Raw genomic sequence first — 23,032 nt, forward strand, 5'->3', positions numbered from 1 at the left:
CTACCCAGTTATCTTGTTCCCAGTCTAAATAGTGTCGAAAATACTGTTCAACTGTTTGAATCATTCTTTCAGACTGGCCATCAGTCTGTTGGTGATTCGCGGTTGATAGTTTGTGATGCATTCCGCATGCTTTTGCAATTGTCTGCCAATATTTGGATGTGAACAACTTGTCTCGGTCCGTGATGAGTTCGTTTGGTAATCCGGTCCATACAAAAACTTTTCGTAACATAAGTTTTGCACATTGTTCTGCTGTCATATCCTTTGGTGTTGGTTCTAGGATAACATATTTCGTAAGTCGGTCGACTGTTATTATGGCATCGGTGTAGGTAACTCCTGTTACTGGGTCCTTGGACTGCGGTAGTCCTTGGATAAAGTCAACAGTGATACTTTTCCATGCTTCTTCTGGTACTTCCGGTATTTGCATTTTTCCAAAGGGTTTGTGGTGTACTGCCTTGTTTCTGTTGCATTCGTCGCAGTTTCTGATGTAATTCTCAACCCTTTTTCGGACATAAGGAAAGTAGAATGTTCGGGTAATCATTTCGATTGTCCTTTCAACTCCTTGGTGTCCTTTTGTTGGAGGATCGTGGTAGCGCTGAATGACTTCCGTAGTCATATTCTGCGGTACTCTGATCATTCCATTCCATATCGCTAAGCCTTTCTGAACATTTTTCGTAACTTGTCCGGCTTGTAATTCTTCTTGTATTTTTTGATCCTTGTTGGTTTCCTGATGCATTCGTTCGTAGAATGGATCATCGTCAACAACTCTTATTGCGGTCGCAATGATTGCATTGTGGTTGTGGCGTAGAACTCCTGATTCTTCTTGCAGAATGTTTGTCTTGGGGGGTTCTATCCCGATCGCGTAATCTGGTCGTCTGCTTAATGCGTCTGCGGCTGCATTTTGTTTTCCTGGAATATGTTCAATCCTGTAATTGAATTTGGCTAGTTCTTCGGCCCATCGTATTTGTCTTCCAGATAATTCTTTTGTTGTCGTGAAGTATTTCAAATTGTGATGGTCGCTTTTGACGATTACTTCATGTTTTGCTCCTTGGAGATAGTGTCGCCATTGTCGAAATGCTTGAACTATCGCGAGTAATTCTCGGTCGTGAACGTCGTAGTTAACTTCCGCCGATGTAAACTTTCTCGAGTAGAATGCGACAATCTGCGTTTCTCCCTTTTCATTGATTTGTTCATGGATTGCTCCAAGAGCATATCCAGATGCGTCTGTTCGTAGAATGCTTTGTAATTCTGGGTTAAACAGTTGTAATATTGGCGCAATTTTAACGAGTTCTTTAACGTTTTCAAAAGATCGTTGTCTTCTTGCTGTCCAATCAAATGGTTCGTCTTTTTTCAGCAATTCTGTCATTGGTGTTGTAACGTCTGAGTATTTCTCAAGATATCGTCGAACGTATCCGCTGGCTCCAAGAAAAGATTGTACGTCGTGGACGTTCGTTGGAGTTGGCCATTCGAGGATAGCGTCTAATTTTTCTTTCGGTATCTCTAGTCCGTTTGTTGTATATACCATTCCTAGGTAGTTGACTCGTGTGGTGTCGAATTCACACTTCTTGATTTTGAGAGTCAATCCTGCTTCCATAAGTTTTGTCATAACCAGTCGTACATGGTTATCGTGTTCCTTCGGGTCTTTTGAGTAGACTATAACATCATCGAAGTATACTGCAACGAAGAGGTTAAGGTATTCTCGTAGGATGTGGGTCATAAACCTCGCGAATTCTGCTGGTAGCCGTTTGAGTCCCATAGGCGCTACTAGCCATTCGTACAGTCCCAAGTCTGTAAGGAATGCTGTTTTCCAGATGTCGTCATTTTTCATTCGTAGGTTGTAGTATCCCCATTCAACGTCGAACATTGTCATGATTTTTGCACCTTGCAATAAATCTCTCTTCTGTTCCTGATGTGGCGCTTTGTTTGCGTCGTCTTCGGTCATGTTATTTAATTTTCGGTAGTCGATGACCATTCGTGGTGATCCGTCGCGTTTTGGTACAAACATTGCTTGTGCAGAAGCCTTTGCTTTTGATTCTCTGATGTAACCGGCTGCTAAGAATTTCTCAATGAATTCCTTAGTAGTTCGGAGTTCATCTTGTGAGATTTGTCGTTGCTTCACTTGTGGTACCTGTGCTCCTGCTTTGAGAGGTATCTCTGCTTCGTATTCTTTTTCGTGTTGTGGTAGTCGGTATTCTTTTTTCACAAATAATTCGGTAAAGTCTCGGTATTTCTCTGGTAGCTTGTCGAGCACTTCCTTCAGTTCCTTTTCGTAGATTTCTTTTGGTTTCCTTCGTGTTTCAATTTGTCGGCCTATTTCGTTTATTTCTTCAGCATGTTTCACCTTCAACTGCTGGTCCGGTTTGATCCCCATTTGCTCTGTTTGTAGCATCTTCAGGTCTATTGACACTGTCTCGTGTTTCCAGTCAATGACAGGATTATGTTTTCGTAGCCATGTCATTCCGAGTATAACGTCGAAATCCTTTCGCTCGAACGGACTTAAATCCAGTTGGATGCTTTCTTCATGTTCTCCTGATTTGATTGTGATGTTTTCAGTTCGTCGTACGAATCCTTCGATTGTGATTTGTCCTTCAAAATTTTGTACAGTATGCCATAGGTTTGTCTCGTACGTTTGGATCCTGTTTTTCTTGACGTATGCTTCGCTAATGTAATTCGTCGATGCTCCCGAGTCAAGGAGTAATTTGGCTTCGTGTCCGTCGATTGTTCCTTTGATAATGATCACAGTTTCTCCTGTCTTGATAGTTGTGGCAATAAGGTGGTGTCCTTTTCTGTGTCTTTCAAGGTATCGTTTCTGTGATAGAACAATTTCGGTCCAATCTTCATCGGTGTAGATGACTCGTCCTTCGTGGTATGGACATTTTTTCGCGTAGCACTGGTCAGTTTCGATGCTATTATGGAAAGGATGCCAAATTTCTTCTGCGTAGCACCAACATTCGTTCCAGCCCTTCGGACAGTCCGGGATGGGTTGATAGATGATCATCGGTGCCGTTGGCTTCCATTTGTTCTTTTCCTTTTCTTCGAGGTGAGTCGGACATTTTGACTCATAGCATTGCGTCCAGTGTATTTTCTTGTGATGGTGTCCTCCATATTGTGGGTAGTACATGCATGAACATCTTTCGGTATGCCCAAGCATCGGGTGGCACAACCGTGTTCCTTTGGTGAGTGAGACGTATTCGAATTCGTTTGCGAGTGCGATGTTCTTTTTCCCGTGCATATCGCATTTGTGAAATGTCCACTCGTGGCATTCTTCGCATTCAAGGATGTGTTGTCGGTATGTCTGAATAGAGTCTTCCCAACATACTGGTTTGGGTGGTTTGCAACTGCATTCTCGTTTTGGTTCTTCGTAGTCGATTTCAGGGAATTCCTCTGTTGTTTCGGAGTCTTCACTGTTTGTTTCCGGAATCTCAATTCTTGTTCCTGGAACCGTCGTGCTGGTTCCTAGGACTGAATCCCATTCTTTCCTTGTGATTGGTGGTCGTTTCTGGAACAGTCTGATTGTTTCATTTGCTTGGTGGATCGCCCTTGCGGCGTCTCTTCTGAGGTTTGTTGTTCTTGTTAACTGTGATTGTTGCGGGGTGTCTGGTTCTCGATCCGAGTCCTCGTGGTCAACTTCTCTGTCTTTTCCACCGTCTCGAAACGTCAGGGGGTGTTGGCTTTCACTTCCTGATGAAAGGTCATCAATACGCCGTCCAGCGGTTTTGCTGTATTGGTCTTCTCTGCGAGGTTCTCTGATTGGTCCTTTCTCTTGACCTTGTTGTAGGTGAGGTTGCGCTTCTTCCGGGTTAGCGTCTTCTTCCTGGGGTGGTTCCCTTTCTGAACTCTGTCTGAGGCGTCCCTTAGATTGCCCAGGGGTATCTTCTTGCTCGAAATTCTTGAGCGATTCGTATATTTCCTTTTCTAGTATCGGTCCCCAGAAGTCCTTGACTTCGTCGACCTGTTCATTTTCTGACTCCTCCTCCTCACTGTCCGAGGGGGTCACAATTGTCTGGTGTATGGCCGCAATTTGTTGATGGACTGTTGTTATTTTCTGAGGGCTGGCGTTACCGTTCTGTCTGCCTTGCCCTGATCGGCACTGTCGTGCAAAGTGTCCTTTTCGTCCGCACTTGTAACAGGCTTTGTTTTCCTTGCGCTTGGCCATTTCTTCCTTACTGATCACGTTGTTGAGCTGCATCTTGACATCGCCGTCCTTGTCGTATTGGGTTCCTCGCTTTGCCGATGTGTTGGCATACTGAGGGAATCCTCCAACTTTCTTCCATCTCTGAAACTCCTGTCGCTTCTGTTTGATCTCGAACAGTTTGTTGTCAATCTTGACCGCCATCTCAATGAATCTGTCAATGTTGTCGGGTCGGTCGAGTTTGATGAGTTCCGTCTGGACTTCTTCCTTGAGCATGTTCTCAAAGGTTGCGATTTGAATAGCATCATCATAGTGTAGTGGTGTTACTATCTGTCGGAATTTGGTTGCCAACTGCTGAGCGGATCCGGTCTGTCGTAGGTATCTTAGTTGTCTTTCCGCGGTCCGTAGCTCGTCGATGTTTCCGAACGCTTCTCCAAGTTTCTGTTTGAACATGCCGTAGTTCGAAAACAGTTCCCTGGTGATAGTCCCCCAACTACTTCTGTCGGTAGTGTACAATTCACTTAGCATGGGTTGTATCCATTCTGCTGCTGCATCGGTAAAGCATGATGCCACAAAGATCATTTTCTTTTTGTCATGGGTGATCTGGTTGGCTTCGATATGCATTTCCATGTTGACCAAAAATGTCTTCAACTTGGATCTAGTTCCGTCGAAGGTCATGGGTTTTGGTAGTTTGACCCTGTTGCCGGCTGTTCCAGCTTCGCCAGGTGGTATAGCCATGACTTGAGCTTCGAGTTGGTTGACATGATCGTCTCTTTCAGCGACCGCAGCTTGCAGTCTTTGAATGTGTTCATTCATTTGATCGATGACTCTTTCCAACGTGGTGAATCTTTGCTGGGTTTGCTCGTCGGGTTCATCGTCACTGTCTTGATCGACTGGTCTTGCTTGTCTTGCAGGTGGGCGCGGAGTTGCCGGTCCTGCTGCTGGTGCGTTGCTATTTCCTGCCATGATTAGCTCGTTAGTAAGGTTCGATTGCTTACCTAGTTCTCAAAACTTCGTGTTATGAGGGTGTTTTATTGTCAATCGGTTCAACAACTCGTCACCAAGATGTGAATCGGGGTGGGTATTCTGCTAACAGAAGGCAAGATGAGAACGTTGTGTAAGGCAATCCTAGGATAAGTAGAGTACTATCGCAATGATAGGCTGCAAAGTATGTTGAAGAGTAATAGTAGTATACTATTTGCTTAAGAGAATAAAACACAATAAGCTAGATACATGATGGTAAATGAGTGTCCTTATATAGCTGATCCTAAACATAGCGAGCATAGTCAAGCTCTGCTTGACTATGTCAGTACATAGTTCCTTAGCATAGTCTCACTATGTTGACTATGCAGTCACGTGCCTAAGTCCGTAAGGTGGGTCTTTTCGTATGGAGACTCTTTTTGCGTGGAGATCCTTTCCGTACGGGATCTCTTTTCGTACGGAGTCTGTTTTCGTATGGAAACCATTTCCATACGACACAGGCTTCCGTTCGATGAGTCATTCCATGCGGGAGTATAAGTGTAGGCGTTTCTTCCTTCTCGGGTACAATCAGAGATTCTACCCCACGAGAATATCCAATAACCTTTGCTTATGTAACTAGCGTCCGCTGTCACATCTATTGGCTGAGCGTTATCGATTCTTATGACAGTGGTGCAGGTTTAGGACAGTATTAGATAATATAATCTGGTTTTCTATATTGAAAACAGTTGTCTATTTTAATAATATTAATTAGCAGGCCTGTAAGTGTCCAGTCTATAACTTAGGACTGTTCTCTATCAGAAAAGATTCCTTTTGTAAATAGACAAGAAGTATTCCATTTATATCAAAACTAGATATTATTAATCCTTTTTAGCTCTTTAAGATTGTTTACTACTCAGTGTAAGCGTTTATAGAAAGCTTTATACTGTTTTAATATGTCGCTTCTGATAGTCACATACCTTATTTCTTAGTTAATCACAGTTTTTAGTTATAAGATTTTTATATTATTAGTAGTCTTCCGCACGACCCAGTAAAACCCAGACCCAACCCAGACCCAACCCAGACTGGGTTGGGTTTTGGGTCAAACATGTCGACCCAGTAATGGGTCTGGGTTGGACTGGGTAACCCAGTACTGGGCCTGGGGCCCCAAATTGGGTTACAAACATAACAAATATACCAAGAATTCTAATTGCATAACTTATGCATTTTGTAGTTGTATTTTTGAGTATTTACTTTACAGATTTATTAGGAAAAAAGGTAAAAGAAAAGCCTTTATTTAGAATTTACATATTTAACTAATGATATTCAAATATATCATCTTCCCGGCTCTTACGTTTCCGCCCTGATACCCGTGTCTGTGTACAGGTTGGTGGTAATGACGGTGAGCCTGGACTATCTGGTTCAGCAGCAGATAAGGAAGTCGTATCTAGTCCTATATCCTCCATTTCATTCTCTGGTCCATTTTCTAGCTCATCCTCTTGCTCCTCTGTATCACTAATTGGATTGATCTCATCCTTGTTAAGCTTCTCTTCCCTTTCTTCTTTCGCCGCCTCAAGCTCATCCTGTGAGAAGAATTTTTCAAGAAGCTTTGCTTCCTGTGCCTCTATATCGAATTTGGATGTACAAAGAAACATCATCAACTCCTCAATCGTCTCGGTCTTCATTCTCCCACGACGATAGTGACAAACATCTCGAGCAGTATTAAAGAGGCGTTCCACTCCTGCACCAGTGGCTGGGAAGGAGAGCGCATCTCGCGCAAGGGCGGCAATAGCTGGAAAGCGATATTGATGCTCTTTCCAAAAGATAAGTGGCCCAACAGAAACAGTATCTAGTTTAAGATTAGTGAACTAGCAATACATAGGTAGTGGATAATCACTGACCACTATCAAGATATTGACTAATTTCATCAGTCATCGCTCGTGGCTGTATATCCTTTCCATCAAGCATCTCCTCCAGCCTTGAGCTTGGTTGAGCTGCAGTGTGAGAGCTGTATGCATCCTGGCTTTGACTTTTTACTTGCGCTTGGTATGGGATGAGGGCTTGCTGAAAGGCGTTGCGATAGATATCTCGCCACTTCTGATCCCAATCGCTAGAGAGAAAGAATCTAAATTTATTCACTGGTGCAAGCATCGTACTGACGGCATAGATATGCCCTCGAATAGTATCGGTTTGAGCGTAGTACTCATCAAGCTTGGTCCGTCCAGCGTCCAGTGCGTCCAGCATTTGTTTCTTCCATGGGACACGCTTCCGTTGTAGCTGTGTCTGTGATCGCTCAAGATGATCAAAAAGTCGGTTGTAAATCTTGAACACATAGTGGGCAGTGACGTCTCGAGTCTTTGATAACTGGGTTGTATAATCGAAGAACGGCTCAGTGATACAGAGAAGATAGTCAATTTGGCGCCACTCGTGCTCGCTAAGTAGCATCTCCTCACAGTCATACTCTGCACAAAATAAAGAGAAGATAGCACGTAGCCGTTTGGCCCGGCGAAGCATAAGAAATGTAGAATTCCATCGTGTTTTCACATCTTGGATGGGAACAATCTTGACGTTTGTTGTCTGAAGATTGTAGAATGTCTCTCGGCGCTGGGGGCTTGCATTTATATAAATTGCAAGATAACGTACTTTGTTCAATGTAGAAGAGATCTGACATTGCTTCGCATTCTCTTGAACCAGCCTGGACTGACTCTCTGTCCACTTTGTCTCCGCGGATTCATTGGATGGAACTGCCTTAATCCGAACAAGAAGCTGATTAAGACTGAGCTGGATAACATGGGCAAGGCATGGTATTCGTGTAATAATGACACCATCTGATAAAGCTTGTTGGAGAGACGCAGCTAATGCCTTATTGTTTGATGCATTATCTGTGGTCAGCCCAAACACTCTATCTTCAATGTTGTTCTCTACCAGGGTTTCCATCAGAACACCACTTAAGTAAGACCCCGTATGTGTACCGTGAAGTGGCTTAAAACCAAGAAGCACCTCACGATAAACCCAATCACTGTCGATAAAATAACCAGTGATCGCCATAAATGCCTGCGAGAATGGAGATGTCCAACAGTCAAGCGCAATAGATATCTTTGAACCAGCAGGTAGCGTACGAAGAACCCGCTGCTGCCGGTCTTTGACCAAGCTCCCTAATCGGCGACGGATTGTATCGGCAGACGGGATCACTGGAGCGACAAGAGCAGAACGCGCTTTGTAGATAATCCGCTTAAATGATGGATGCTCGATGAGGTGGAATGGTAGCCGATTGAGAGTCAGGAATTGCAAGATATCGTCTTCCCAGTCCTCTTGTAAAAAGGGTATATCTGCTGAGATTTCGCCCTAGGAAGACATACCATAGATTAGTATCTAAGTATCGTTTCACAGTCTAAAACATACCTCTTTTTGGAGAAACTTTGTAATCTCTGCCTTCTTTCCCTTCTCCGACCGTAGGCACCCAGCTGTCTTCAGATGTTTCTGGATTGTTGATGTGCCGTGATACTGCGCTTTGCCGGAACTGTTCAGACTCAGGGAATAAGGATGCTCAAGAATCTTTCCACAGCGTTTGCACATGACCTTTGGTGTGCCATCTACACCCTCAGCAACCTGGTTGTAGCTATTCCAGATCACCGTGTGGCGATGTGAATCCCAGTTGATCTTTCTTTTCCGCCCATAGTCCGTCTGTAACCACCAGTCGATAAACTCGTTGTGTGACATCTTGTCGTAGAGAACAAACCTATTCCGGCGATCAGGTCCAACACGTATCAAAGAAGGGGGAACGAGGAGGTCATCTGGCCGGTGGAAGCCAGAATCAATTGTATGATGACTTGCGGATGGAGTGATTTGTTGCGTTGAGAGAGATGGAAGATCATCAATATCTCCACTATAAAGTGACGATGTGAAGTCGGAAAGCTGGCTTTGAGACATGACAAAAGATATGTAAGCATCACGAAGGGGAGAGGTAAAGGGAAAATATGAATAACATACTGAGATGGAAAAGCACTACAATTAGAAAAATGAGAAAAATGAGAAAGTCAAGTTAATTGATATGTCAGATGGAATGAATCCTTGTCCTCTCATTCATTGGTTTGGTATACTGATATTATGTGGACCTAATGCATTATCCCTGTAATAACCCAGTAATAGCCCAGAGACAACCCAGAGAACCCAGTCAAGGCCCAGTCAAACCCCAGTCAAACCCCAATTCCCACCCCAGTTTCCCCAAGCCTAGCCAAAAAAATTCATCCCGTCCTACTTTCAAAGTTGAAGCCTTCGACTTAAATGTAGATATCTAGGTATTCTGACAAGCGTCGGAATTATCAATAGAACGGTTTGATATTCTGACAACAGTAGAACATTTAAACAGTTCAATACATTCTAATATTCCCCGAAATATTTATTTGATTCATGTAGAAATGTATAATGTGTGAATATATGTTTAACATATATAACTACATCGGTACGACGATAGATGCGCATTTTCCCACCACACCGTAGATACGGCCTTTCCATGTAGAACGAGGCATTGTAAAAGATAAGCAACAGTGAATTCGATATGCCCTTTTCATATTTAAGAAATTCCTTAAAGATTTCATTGATTTCCTGGTAGAAAGTGTTCTATTTCAGTGTAAACATCAAAACGGGAAAAATGACGGCGTGTAATTTAAATAATTATACCATAATTTATGCCGGAACTGGGTCGAAATGGGTTATTTCTGGGTTTTCTGGGGCCCCAGTGACTGGGCCTGGGTTGGGCCTGGGTTATGAAGCTTCGACCCAGACCCAGACCGGGTTGGGTTTTGGGTCGTGACCTTCGACCCAAAATGGGTTATGCGGAAGTCTAATTATTAGTCCATGATTAATCTCCTGCAAGAAGTAATATCTATTCAAATTCATTAATAAAGTCCTAGAAAAAGATACACCCCTGTCATATACAGTTAAGTTCAAGATTTATCTTTTCTATAAGTTGATAATCTTTAAACAGCACGTTAAGATGTATAAAGAAAGCTTTTAGTATAATAAAAATAACCATATTTACATTCCTATGAAGCTATATCTAGAGATAGATCTTTATCTAGGCTTTTCTTGTTAATCATCTATAAGTGTATTATAGTTGCTTGTATAGTCCTTTAATCACTAGTATATCGACTGTTAATTTTATATATAGGATTACTATGAACTATATATATTATAAATAATCAGAGTTATTATATTTATTAGGATAGTTAAGAAAGTAGTGTGGTTTATTTATACTATATATAGAGGTTATGTTACGGGCTAGGTCCCGTCTTACTGGCCTTATGTAGGTCCAGGAATTGAGTAGATTCGAACGTGAGAAAGAGAAGGAAAAGGTTCGCAGGGGTTCGCATTGTCGAATGTCGATACAGGCGAGTGTGGGTCCCGGGGGCGCCCTAGCGAATCTGGTGTAGCGTCAGGGGGTTCTTCTATGGCGAACCAGGTGCGGACCAGGTGCGGTTATTCTACGAGAGCGAAGCCTGAGTATCCCAGGGGCTAAGACCCTAACATTACTCCCCCCCTTCGGCAAGGGCGTTGTGGTGTTGGAGCCAGTGGTCGAGTGCTTCGGTGTCTTCCATGGACCGGGCAGGTTCCCATGTAGGTCGCGCATATCCGGTCCAACGGACAAGGTATTGCTTCATATGTCCGCGGCCCCGACGTATGGTCCGTTCGTCGAGTATGCTATCGACTAGGTACTCTTCATTGCCTTCTACTAGGTGCGCTGGTGGCTGGTAATCGTGTCGGGTCTGTGAAGGGAGCGGACGTGTGCCCGCAGGGCGGAGGAGCGTCGTATGAAAAACATCATGAATAGTTCCGGGGACATCGAGTCGGTACGCATGGGATCCCACTTTCTCTAGTATAGTATATTTCGCATGTCGGGCGTCCAGCTTCTTCGAAGGTCGTTCGGTCCGAATGTTCCGAAGGTCTAACCATACCTTCTGTCCTACTTTATACTCCAGAGGAGTCTCTCGGCGACGGTTCGCACTATCTTCCATTCGCTGCTGCGCTGAGACAAGCTCAGTCTGCGCTATATCAAAGGCCTGCCGTAGCTTAGTAACTATATCGTTTGCACGTTCGGCGGCGGGTCTTTGCTGCTCAGATGTGGGGATAGCTTCATCTAACTGGAGTGGTTCGACGTTGTATCCATGGGTCAGGAAGAAGGGGCTGATACCAGTTGCAGTAGCGTCGCGCCCGTTTATTGCGAGTTGCGCAATTGCGGTTAGTGGGCTCCAGTCGGTTTGGAGGTAGGTACAGAAGTTCCGCAGGTATTCTTCCACCACAGAGTTAGCACGTTCCGTCTGTCCATCAGTTTGGGGGTGATGCGCGGTTGACAATCGTCTCATGATCTTTAGACGTTCGCACACGCCTTTCCAAAGGTCATTAACAAATTGCGTGCCCCGATCCGATATAATGCTGCTAGGCGGCCCATGTTCGCGTATGAATCGGTCAACGAACTTCGATATCACTGTCTCAGTATCTATGTGTTTGCATGGTACCAATATAATCCCTTTTCCCAGTCGGTCAACGATTACCATGAGATTCGTATTCCCGTCGGACATTGGGAGTTTCTCTATAAAATCCATACTAATATCTCGCCACATTCGCGAGGGAACAGGGAGCGGTTTTAATAACCCTTGTCGGCGTTGTCTCCATACGGTGTTCGCACCACATTTGTCGCAGTTATTCACGAACCTTCGGACATCCTCAGATAGGTTCGGCCAATATAGTTGTCGGGCCACGATGGCATAGGTCATGTTTCGGCCTGGGTGTCCGGTGAGATAGGAGTCGTGCGTATCTTGTATAATACGAGTGCGGAGTGGTTCGCTGTTTGGTACCCATTGTCGGTTTCGAAATAGTAACCGGTCCGCTGCATCGATCGTGCATTCGGATACCATGGTGCGAAGTTGTAGGTCTTGAGGGAACCGCGGGAGCTTCTGGCGTACGGCCTCTTTGATTCGTTCATAATTCTTATCCTCGGCTTCGGCTAGTCGCCACTGTTCTCCAATTGACGTTAAGTGCTCTATGTGGGTAGCGTGGACATGGGGTTCAGGTGCGGTGTTCGATAAGCGACCCTGGGGAGGTTGTTCTGGATAGTCTCTCCGTACCTTGTTAGGGTTGATAAGACGCTTATTTCGGTATGCTAGGCGTTCATCGTCAATCCCATCGGGCATATCTTGCGAGCGTCGCGATAGTGCATCAGGTCTGGCAGCTAGTCGCCCTGGCCGGTATTGGAGCTTATAGTTGAAGCGTGAGAGTATACCGGCCCATCTCATTTGCCTTTCATTCAACCGTCGGAGCTGCATGAAGTATTTAAGATTCCGGTGGTCGGTCAGGATAGTAAACTCCTTAGTGCCAATTAGTTCAGGTTCCCATTGCTTCAGACACGCTATTATCGCCAATAGCTCCTTATCGTGGATCTCGTAATTGCACTCCGCGGGCGTGCACTTTCGGGAGAAGTAGGCGCAGGTTCGTAGGAGTCCTTTGTTATCGTACTGTGATAATGTCCCCCCTACGACATATCCCGAAGAGTCGGCTTCCACGATTGTATCCTGCTCGGGGTCGAATTGCACTAGTATTGGGTCGCTCACAAACATTTGCTTTAGTTGTTCGAAGGCTTCATTGGCGGCCTTGGTCCAAACGAAGGTAGTTCCCTTTTTAGTCAGTTCTGTCAGCGGACGGATTATGTCGGAATACCCTCGGATAAACTGTCGGTAGAAATTTGCGAACCCTAGGAACGATCGCACGTCTTTCACACACGTTGGGGCTTTCCATTCCAAAATGGCAGAGACTTTCGCGGGGTCCATTCGGATCCCTTTTCCAGCTTCTAATATGAATCCGAGGTATTTTGTTGTCTGCACCTCGAACTCGCATTTATTGATATCTAGCTGTAGTCCCGCAGTGCGCAGGCGTTCTAGCACCCTCATTACCTGTTTCCGATGGTGCGCGCGGCTGCCTTCCGTAAAGATAAGCACGTCGTCCAGATAGGCAGATACAAAGTCGTCCAGGAACTCGCGAAGGGTCCAATTGATGTATCGTTGAAACGTGCTCGGCGCATTGGTAAGGCCGAAAGGTGTTACTAACCATTCATAGAGTCCAAACCTGGTTCGGAAAGCTGTCTTCCACTCGTCTCCTTCGGCGATGCGTATCTTATGGAAGGCCGCTGTAACGTCAAGCTTTGTAAACCATCGGGCTTTAGATATTCGTTGTAGGGTCTCATGTATTAACGGTAGTGGATATCGGTCCCTTTTTGTCATAGCGTTGAGCGCCCGATAATCGACGCAGAAGCGCAGTCCTCCTCCGGGTTTCCTTACAAACAGTACCGGCGCTGCAGCGGGCGAGTTGCTCACACGTATGAAGTCCTTCGACAGTAAGTCGTGGAGAGTTTTCCGTAGGACCAGCAGTTCTTCCCGTGACATGTTATAGAGAGGGCCCCATGGTATCTCTGGCTTGCGCCCCTTCGCGTCGGCGTCAATTAGTTCAATCTGATGGTCGATATTCGGACGTGACGGTGGTAGCTTGTCAGCTTCCTTCGGGTCAAATAGTTCCAGGAACTCGTGGTAATGCTTAGGTAGCTTGTTCCCTGGGTCTGTCTGTGGTTTCGGGGCCAGAGCTTTCTCAATATCCCGCATGGAGACTGCAAATATGTCGACCTCCTTTTTCCTGCTTCGCATCCTTTTCAAAGCGTTCACCGCAGCTGCACCGATCTGTCGGGGGGCGTACTCAGGTCGTAACAGGTTCTTTTTATCGACGGATATTCCGTTCCCGAATTCCAGTCGGCCTCCAGCGGCGTCAATTCTTACATGTTGGTGTTCCATCCATGGGAGACCCAATATCATATCGTATTCGCACTTCGGAACCACATAGAAGTAGGCTTTCTCCTGTATATTTCCCCCGATATCTAATGTCACGCATGCAATTTCTTTGATGTATTGAGGTGCCGAACCATCATATCCCTTAATAGGTCGAGGTTTAATAGCGCTACAATTCAGCTTTTTCTTTCGAGCGAAGGTCTCTTTGATGATCCCATAGGTGAGGCACCCACTATCAATTAAAGCATTGGCATTGGTTCTACGGTCTAACCATGCGTCTATATTGAATGGGGGTCCGTCAAACCTTCCAACCATCTTCTTAAAATTCTCGAAGTCACGAGCTGTTTTGCATTTTGGCTCCTGCGGGCGACTTTGCGCAGGAGCTACTCTTTTGACTCTGATGTGCTATCTGAGCCTGTATCAGATTCGGTTTCATTCTCCTTTACTCCGGTGTTGGATATTCTCGTGAACGTATCGTGTTTCTTCTTGCCACGGTTCCTCGGAGATGGCGCCCGACGGAGCGGCGCAGGTTCGGGGCAGTATTGGGCAATATGACCCGGTTTTCCGCATCGAAAACAGTTGTCCGTTCTGACAGTATTAATTGGCAGGCCCGCAGGTGTCCAGTCCATGACTTGGGGCTGTCCTCTGTCGGGGGAGGTTCCTTTTGTGAGCGGACGGGAAGTGTTCCGCTTGTATCGGGACTGGATGTTGTCAATCCTTTTCAGCTCTTCAAGGTCGTTCGCTACTCGGTGTAAGCGTTCGCAGAAAGCTTCGTACTGCTTCGGCATGTCGCTCCCGACAGTCGCACGCCTCATTTCTTGGTTAATCGCGGTTTTCAGTCGTGAGATTTTTACGTCGTCGGTCCATGATTGACCTCCTGCAAGAAGTAATATCCGTTCAAATTCGCTGATAAAGTCCTGGAAAGGGGTGCGCCCCTGTCGTATACGGTTAAGTTCAAGGTTCGCCTTCTCCACAAGTTGATGATCTTCGAACAGCACGTTAAGGTGCGCAAAGAAAGCTTCTAGTGTAGCGGGGGTGACCGTATTTACGTTCCCATGAAGCCGCATCCAGGGGTAGACCTTCGTCTGGGCCTTTCCTGCCAACCGTCCATAGGCGTACCACAGTTGCTCGTACGGTCCTCCGATCGCTGGTGCATCGACCGTCAATTTTGCATATAGGATTGCCACGAACTGCATATATCGTGAACGATCAGAGTCGTCATATTTATCGGGATGGTCAAGGGAGTGGCGCGGTTTGTTCGCACTGTACATAGGGGTTACCGATGGTGTGGCATCAGTAGGGACCTCGGGCATAGGTGGTTCGGTCGTATTGTTAACTTGTCCTTCGACATGCGATAGGCGAGCGGACATATTCGTCAGAAGGAGTTCCATTCGTTGCATTTGTTCCAATAACAGCTGGTTCGGTTCCAAAGGTATGCCCCTTCGGTCCGGGCCGTCCCTCGGTGGGCTATTCGTCATAATGGGGAAATTTCTCAATGCTCAACTCGGTCGTCGAGGAGCGGCGATATAATAATTCAATCCTCCGAATGAGGAGAGTTGGTACGGTTCTCAGGGGCTCGACTCGAACGAACGAGGAGCGATCGTATAGCTCAACCCTTCGGGTGAGGGGAGTGGCGCGTTCTCGACCCTTTAAATAGGGGAGGGGGGTGAGACGTTCGAATCTAATGTTACGGGCTAGGTCCCGTCTTACTGGCCTTATGTAGGTCCAGGAATTGAGTAGATTCGAACGTGAGAAAGAGAAGGAAAAGGTTCGCAGGGGTTCGCATTGTCGAATGTCGATACAGGCGAGTGTGGGTCCCGGGGGCGCCCTAGCGAATCTGGTGTAGCGTCAGGGGGTTCTTCTATGGCGAACCAGGTGCGGACCAGGTGCGGTTATTCTACGAGAGCGAAGCCTGAGTATCCCAGGGGCTAAGACCCTAACAGGTTACTAATAATGTAGCATCAGTAGAGATCTTAGATATAGATAATTTAATTATATTATTAACTTATCTTTTAATATGTGATAGATAAGCAGATATATTTATTAGAAAGAATTCTATTTATTGTATTTATTCTAATAATAGCTGGTTTGGTTCTAAAGATATATCTCTTTAGTCTGGGCTGTCCTTTAGTAGGCTATTTGTTATAATGGGGAAATTTCTTAATACTTAACTTGGTTATTGAAAAGTAGTGATATAATAATTTAATCCTTTAAATAAGGAGAGTTAGTATAGTTCTTAGGAGCTTGACTCGAACAAATAAAAAGTAATTATATAGCTTAACCCTTTGGGTGAAAAGAGTAGTGCGTTCTCGACCCTTTAAATAGAGAAAGGGGGTGAGATATTTGAATCTAATATTATAAGCTAAGTCCTGTCTTACTGGTCTTATATAGATCTAGGAATTAAGTAAATTTAAATATAAGAAAGAGAAGGAAAAAGTTTATAAGGATTTATATTATCAAATGTTGATATAGGTAAGTGTAGGTTCTGAAGGCGCTCTAGTGAATCTGGTATAGCATCAGAGGGTTCTTCTATAGCAAACCAGGTGTTAGGGTCTTAGCCCCTGGGATACTCAGGCTTCGCTCTCGTAGAATAACCGCACCTGGTCCGCACCTGGTTCGCCATAGAAGAACCCCCTGACGCTACACCAGATTCGCTAGGGCGCCCCCGGGACCCACACTCGCCTGTATCGACATTCGACAATGCGAACCCCTGCGAACCTTTTCCTTCTCTTTCTCACGTTCGAATCTACTCAATTCCTGGACCTACATAAGGCCAGTAAGACGGGACCTAGCCCGTAACACCAGGTGTGGACCAGGTGCGGTTATTCTACAAGAGCGAAGCCTGAGTATCCTAGGGGCTAAGACCCTAACAAAAGATTATATAAAAATGTCAAAACGTAATCGTATCAACTGTTCTTTACTAGAGTGGCGCTAGTTGATAGCATTCTACGTATTAAAAAATAGATAAAATATAGGTAACTAAAGTTTTAAAGCTATAATTTATAGATAAGATTATAATATAGAATGTTGGGGAACCGGCTGGTGCGTGGGTCTGAGAAGTAAAACTATTTATACTAATTAAAAGCCCAAACAGGCGACCTTTGTGCTTGTCAAAACGTATCAACCGTTCTTTACCAGAATGGGTGTTCGTTGGTAGTATTCTGCCGAATAAGATAGAGATGTCGGTAACTAGGGTTGGGTAGGGGAATATCTCTTGTGAACAAGAGGATATTTGAGAGTAACTTGTTGATAAGCTGGATAAAGTATAGATCCAATTTGGTATGAGAATAAAACACGATCAGACTAAATACATGTTGGTAAATGAGTGTCTTTATATACTAAATCCTGAACATAGCGAACATATCCATCTCCATAGTAGTTGCTCTGTTGGCTATGTTTATCGAAATATATCCAACATATCCTTGGCCTAACAACGGCTCTGTTGGCTATGTTGTCTGCATGATCACGTGACTCCGTCGCGTCGATCTTTCCATAACTACCCGTGTAAGTACCCGCGATAGCCTTGCTTAGGTAAGTAGCGTCCGTAGGCCTATCGATTGGCTGTAGTTAATCGAATCCTCTGACAGTGCTTATTTAAGTAGCGGACGCTACTTCCATCGATTGGCTGAGCGTTATCGATTCTTGCGACAATATCTATATTCTTTGAGTCTAGTTAGATATTAGAAAACTTCCATAAGGCTCACTAGGGCGGGGATCTGCTGACTTCTGTATCCTGACTACAGTGGTGGAAGATATGGCCGCCCCGTGGAATGGGCCAGTGTGAGCAGCGGCAGGGTGTTTGTCGAACCGGCACTTACTTGTAGCAGACAGGGGGCACATGAAACCTCGGGTAATCGTTGCAATCTCAATTCCATTCGCTATCTTAATTTCTCACTTGCTCGCGTATGTACATAAGAAAAGAACCTTAGAGCCTCTCCAGGAACCATATGGTTCCCGGAGGCCGGGGAAACCACCCTTCCGAGGGTCCAATGCAGTAGTTTCCCACTGCACTAAATATGGGCAATATGGTGATATATCTAGTACTGTACAGCTAGCGGGGGTTTAGGCTATCGAACCCCCTCAACTAGCGATCATCGACGCGTCCTGTTGACTCTACTCCTCCATCTAGTAATCAACACCAACAGCACGCAGCGTATTTCTATACCTAGTGATACCTATTAGGTCCGCAACGAAGAGATGTATTAAATAACCTTTGCCTAATATTAGCCTCCATCAGTAGAAATAGAAAGGTAATCAACATTATATTAATACAAAATAACTAGTAAACCACTAAACAAGCAGCTTAATTAGGCCCCCAATCACAATTATACGCTATTTAGGAGTTATAAATTATATAATAAGATTACTTACAATGCATATAGCTATACAGTAGTTATTAAAAGGACTATATTCAAACTCTGAAAGACGATCTTTAGTAAGATAAAGATATATTAAGTTCTCCAGAAAATATAGAGACCTATGATGCCGGTATTCCTTGGAACTATTAATCTAAAAATAGTCTTCTTTCTCTATAGAGCTGGGGAGATCCGACATATGCTGCTCATGGCTTAGGAGGGGAGTGAGAGTATCGAAGCAACCCAGAGTTTGATGCTCTTATATGAAATACCTTAGTTAAAGAGGCAAATCTATAATCTAGGAGCTATCTACCAAGACCTGCGACTTAACAATATATTATAGAATAATAAACTATAACAGGTTCTAATTGTAGACTTTAATTGTTTTAAGTAGTTTGCTATTCAACAAGAGATCAGGTTAGAATTCTGAAGAGGTCATTCCATCTCTAGTAGAGTAAGTCAAAATGGATTCGTCTTTTGTATACCTGAGCGTTCTATTATATATTGAGTATGTCCTGAAACCATAATGATTTCTCGCTTAAGCACTCATGAATCTCGTCATGTTGGACGGTCTTGAAAAATATGTTCTAAAAATTCCAAGCTAGTAGCTAAATTGAGTTAGATAGCTCAAGAAATATGAAGTCTTGTAAGCTAGCTGGAGCTAGCTAGCACACTTTAGGGGCTAAAGATGCTGTGTAGTATGTAGCTTAATCTGGACGTGCTGATAAGCTTATTTGTCGCGGTACACTTGGAATAGAACAGATATTTTCCCACATGCTGTTCTGTAGCTCATCTAGACCTTTTTGAAATAAGAGATCTGAGCTTCCTAGCCTGTATCTCTCGCATGCTCATCTTGCTGCTTGACATCAAATTTGTATTACAAAATCATTTTTTGCTTGAACTGCCAGAATTGAGTGATTAGGAACCGGCAGGTGTTTCATTGGAGATCTCCAAAGAGAGTGCTTTAAAATATTCTACCCCAATATGAGTGAGGTGCGCCCCTTCGATGCTCTGGTTATTTCAAGTTGCGCTCTAAACTAAATTCTAGAAAATAACTCGCCCAGCGATTGGAAACCAACGAGATGAATAAAAAAACGGGACTGTAAACGCAGCTAACATGTCGTAACTACACTAGTCCGAAGGAGTAGTAGTAGTAAATTCATTACGCCCTCCTATGCCCTATTGACTCTCTCCATTGCATACATTGTGGTCATGGTATGATGTGGAAATGCCTAAAGCGCGATAATATTATGGGTAAACACAGCCACAAGAGTATGTCTCGCGAGAATGTCCAATGGACTGCTCCTAAACTTGTCGTACTCAATTTTGTTGCTTATGTTCGGCTTCATCATTGAGCTCTTTCGCAGCACTGCTTGTTGTCACGTCACTCTGTTTTGTTCCAAATTCCATTCACCATCTCAGAGGCAATCTCGGTAAACTTGTCCGGCGTCAGCTCATGCGACAGGATAATTCGAATCGCGTATGGTGTCGCGATGACAGAGTCAACCTCCAGCTTTCTCTCTCCTACCACTTTCATGATGTGACACAAGAGAGCCTCCATGGGGAACGCCCGCGCCGCGCGGTATGTGCAGTGAACAGTGTCGATATGCTGGCTCTTGACGATGATGTCGACGGAGGGTGGGCCCATGTACTCCTGATGATCGCCATCAGTCGCAAGGCGCACCTCGCCGGTTGCGCGGTCGTAGTACTTGCCGTCTACGACGGGCGTTCGACCCTCGTCGTGCCATCCGGGGGCGTGAAATTCCAGGGAAGACATGATGATGACGACGCGATGTTTACTGAGATGGACTTTGTTATGCCGTTGCAATTTGAGATGGATTAAACTGAACAGTTGATGATTGTCCGATGAACCAGGTTAATGTAGATGAGAGACGGCTCAGAGTTGAAAAGATGGACATTATCCTCCTGCAGGCAGCAACACAAAAACTTTTCCTTTTACGATAACTTAAGTCTCCTTGGCGCCCCACTGTTAATGTAACAGTTCGCGTATAATCAGCTCGTGCGGTTGGTTACATACCAAAATTCACCAAAATTCCGGCATCAAGTCGAGATTTATGAGCAGGTATAAGAATCAGCATTGTGATTATACTAACGTCTCCAGTGGGAATGCCTATCAAAATCAGAAATATGAACTATGTATTGTTATATTAGCTTCTCACTGGTGTGGCCTATGCCACAGAGCGTTGGTCGCCACATTTGGTGTGTTTGTGCGTTACTTTCCTTAGGGCCTGAAAACGCCGCTAGGCTGCCATATTTTCCTCAAAGCTGCTCATAACTTTCACAGAAAACATGGCACATCCTAGATCAAAATCGCTACAAAGAATTGACAATGGCTGCCATGACACCCCAGCAAGCGCTCGAGGAGTTTCTCGATAATAGCAATCCGCGGGTAGTCACCCAACCGATTACGGAGGCCTTGGAGCATCCTACTGCCAGTATTGATTAATTTGCTAGCAGCATTGATAAAAATGATTACCACAATTTCTACCGAGCGTACTTTCTGGCAGTTAGGTATACTGAAAGCAGCATTCCCAATGTCACAAGGCTTGTTGAGTTACTCATAGAAAGACAACCACGTCAACGGAACTAATTCCTGGGCCTCGTGAAAGTTGGTGATGGCAACTCATTTGGCTACTAGTTACCAAAGCGCCTATATGGAGAAACAAGTAATGATGTTTTGCACAGAGAATCTCGGATCGATAATTGAATGTAGAAGGTCAAGCAATATTCGATCCAAATGTATTACTGTACAGTATCACAAGAATATATTCTGGATGAATGTAAAAGGTCTTCACCACTGATAATCTCCTAACCGTCAATGTTGACGAAACATACTCTCGAAATCTGATTCGATTTGGAAACCAGCTCGTCGAAGACGATTAACGTATATCAGACCAAGACATGCTGGGGTGTAGACCCCTCCCTTTAATCTCTCTCTATCGCCTTGCAAAAGTGTCCCGGCTGCTTCTGCAAGAACAGCAGCAGTCACTAAAACTTTGTTAGGATTCATTGGAAATCCGAGACAATTGACAATGACTTACAATAGTACATGCTACCGGTATATGAGAGCCGTCCAAAAATCTGTTTGTTGATTTTAGGTTCGACTTCAGTTTCAGCAATTGCTCGGAACTCGATAATTTCCTTTCTAGCCACCTCTTTATCGGGTCCTTCCCCTGGCTTCGTGATGAACAGCCTCAGTAGTGCTCGGACCGGCGGTAGGAAGAGAAGAACTGCCACAGTTAAAAGAATACAGTGCCCCATCACACCTCTAAGAACATTTCCGGCATAAACAAATTCCTGATAGGTGAAATTGGGTCCATAAAATTCATTTTGTAACTCCGGTTCCGTCTTCATCAATCCCCAGGTGCGAAACACGATAGCTGCATTAGCGTTACCAGTTGGGCTTGATGACAGCAGGCCAAGGCGAGGCACTCTGTATAGTCCGGTGATTGCCGACCAAATGGGCCATTTCGGAAGTGGATGTTCGTTCGTAACCGGCGACAAAGCATATGGTTTGTACGACCTGTAAATATCGTTGAAAGAAAAAAAATCAAAAAAATTCAGAATACTAGCTAGTGTCCCACCGGAAGTCGTAGAGCTACAGAAAGTTTAGGGTTTTTCATTAATATTAAATTGTATAGCAAAACTTACTGAAGTTCATGAAGGTCCATAACAACATCGCTAATCTTAGACGAAAACTTTGACCGGGCTTCTGTTGCCATTACCCAGGTAAGAATGTCTGATGGAACTGCCAGTCCGGTTTGAGGAAACATGCAAGCACCACTTGTTCTGGCTGTGGCCTCGTACTTCTTAATCATTGCTAACGTCCATGGTACTTCGGCTGTGCAGTCCACGTAATGGGTACCAGCTTCCGCACAGGCTTTGAATGCATGTTCTCCGTAGAGCGCGTAGGGACCAACTGCTGAGATGAGACAAAATGTCTTTCTTGCCAAGACTGCAAGCTCTTTATCGTCGATATTGCACACTTCGATGTCTTTAATATATATTAGTATATGTTGTTGGATAACTTGGTTGAGCATTTTACCAGGCTGAACACGATCTGGATTCAAAAACTTGCACCGTGAGACTACTTGCTTGAGTTTATTTGGCGAGCGACCGGCAACAGCCCATTGCAGGTTTGATGGAAAGTTAATCGTAATGTGTTCAGCGGTCAAAAGCCCGGTATATCCTAAGTTTAGAATCAGTCAAAATTCATAACACAACTCAGAGATTAGACTTACCTGTCGCTCCAAAAACGACAATGTCATACTGACGGCCATGTTTATTGAAAGACATGCTGTGCTACCAGTTAAGCCTAACGGCAATGCTGATCTCTCGGAGTTTTGTAGGAGTAAAGAGTAAATGAAGAGAAAGGCTTACAACAAGGTGGGAAAGAAAATTTAAACACAAATACAACGTCATTACGCTTAATTCATAGGACCTGGTCAGGTAAATACACCTACAAGTTGGGGTGTTTCGGACCTAGAAACTCTAGTTGATTACCAACTAGGGGTAGAATTCACGAGGCTAATGATCATTAGACGCAGTCTAATAATCCAGTGGGCCGGGCCACATTCGGCCGAATAAATAACGATAAGCAGCCTGTTTCCCACTGAAGGGTAGAGACCGCAGGTCGAGGAAAAAGACTCCCTTTCGGTCCTGTTTCTATTTAAGGGTGACCTTCGATATGGAATATGAGAGTCAGCGGGTTACAATGTGAGGTATCTACATGTTTTTGTTCG

General features: G+C 44.6%; 5 protein-coding genes across 5 annotated transcripts; all 5 read right to left on the reverse strand.

Moving 5' to 3' along the window:
- Nucleotides 1–2,112: 2,112 nt before the first annotated feature.
- TRUGW13939_08848 (uncharacterized protein) lies at nucleotides 2,113–4,657 on the reverse strand (the record flags this gene model as incomplete). The annotated part of the gene is made up of 2 exons (XM_035491974.1): nucleotides 2,113–2,133; nucleotides 2,201–4,657. 2 exons carry the CDS (start codon nucleotides 4,655–4,657, stop codon nucleotides 2,113–2,115), a joined length of 2,478 nt encoding a protein of 825 aa, XP_035347867.1.
- A 2,322-nt stretch (nucleotides 4,658–6,979) lies between these two features.
- On the reverse strand, nucleotides 6,980–7,330 carry TRUGW13939_08849 (uncharacterized protein; the record flags this gene model as incomplete). Its single annotated transcript, XM_035491975.1, has 1 exon — nucleotides 6,980–7,330. One exon carries the CDS (start codon nucleotides 7,328–7,330, stop codon nucleotides 6,980–6,982), a length of 351 nt encoding a protein of 116 aa, XP_035347868.1.
- A 1,140-nt stretch (nucleotides 7,331–8,470) lies between these two features.
- Nucleotides 8,471–9,016, reverse strand: TRUGW13939_08850 (uncharacterized protein; the record flags this gene model as incomplete). Its single annotated transcript, XM_035491976.1, has 1 exon — nucleotides 8,471–9,016. The coding sequence occupies one exon, from the start codon at nucleotides 9,014–9,016 to the stop codon at nucleotides 8,471–8,473; it is 546 nt and encodes a 181-aa protein (XP_035347869.1).
- A 5,281-nt stretch (nucleotides 9,017–14,297) lies between these two features.
- TRUGW13939_08851 (uncharacterized protein) lies at nucleotides 14,298–15,314 on the reverse strand (the record flags this gene model as incomplete). Its single annotated transcript, XM_035491977.1, has 1 exon — nucleotides 14,298–15,314. The coding sequence occupies one exon, from the start codon at nucleotides 15,312–15,314 to the stop codon at nucleotides 14,298–14,300; it is 1,017 nt and encodes a 338-aa protein (XP_035347870.1).
- Nucleotides 15,315–19,653: 4,339 nt separating this feature from the next.
- On the reverse strand, nucleotides 19,654–22,586 carry TRUGW13939_08852 (uncharacterized protein; the record flags this gene model as incomplete). The annotated part of the gene is made up of 7 exons (XM_035491978.1): nucleotides 19,654–20,078; nucleotides 20,308–20,400; nucleotides 21,126–21,278; nucleotides 21,332–21,813; nucleotides 21,942–22,284; nucleotides 22,336–22,479; nucleotides 22,532–22,586. 7 exons carry the CDS (start codon nucleotides 22,584–22,586, stop codon nucleotides 19,654–19,656), a joined length of 1,695 nt encoding a protein of 564 aa, XP_035347871.1.
- Nucleotides 22,587–23,032: the final 446 nt, after the last annotated feature.

The sequence above is a fragment of the Talaromyces rugulosus genome, chromosome V (genome assembly GCF_013368755.1).
Source record: "Talaromyces rugulosus chromosome V, complete sequence".
NCBI classification, from domain to species: Eukaryota; Fungi; Ascomycota; class Eurotiomycetes; order Eurotiales; family Trichocomaceae; genus Talaromyces; species Talaromyces rugulosus.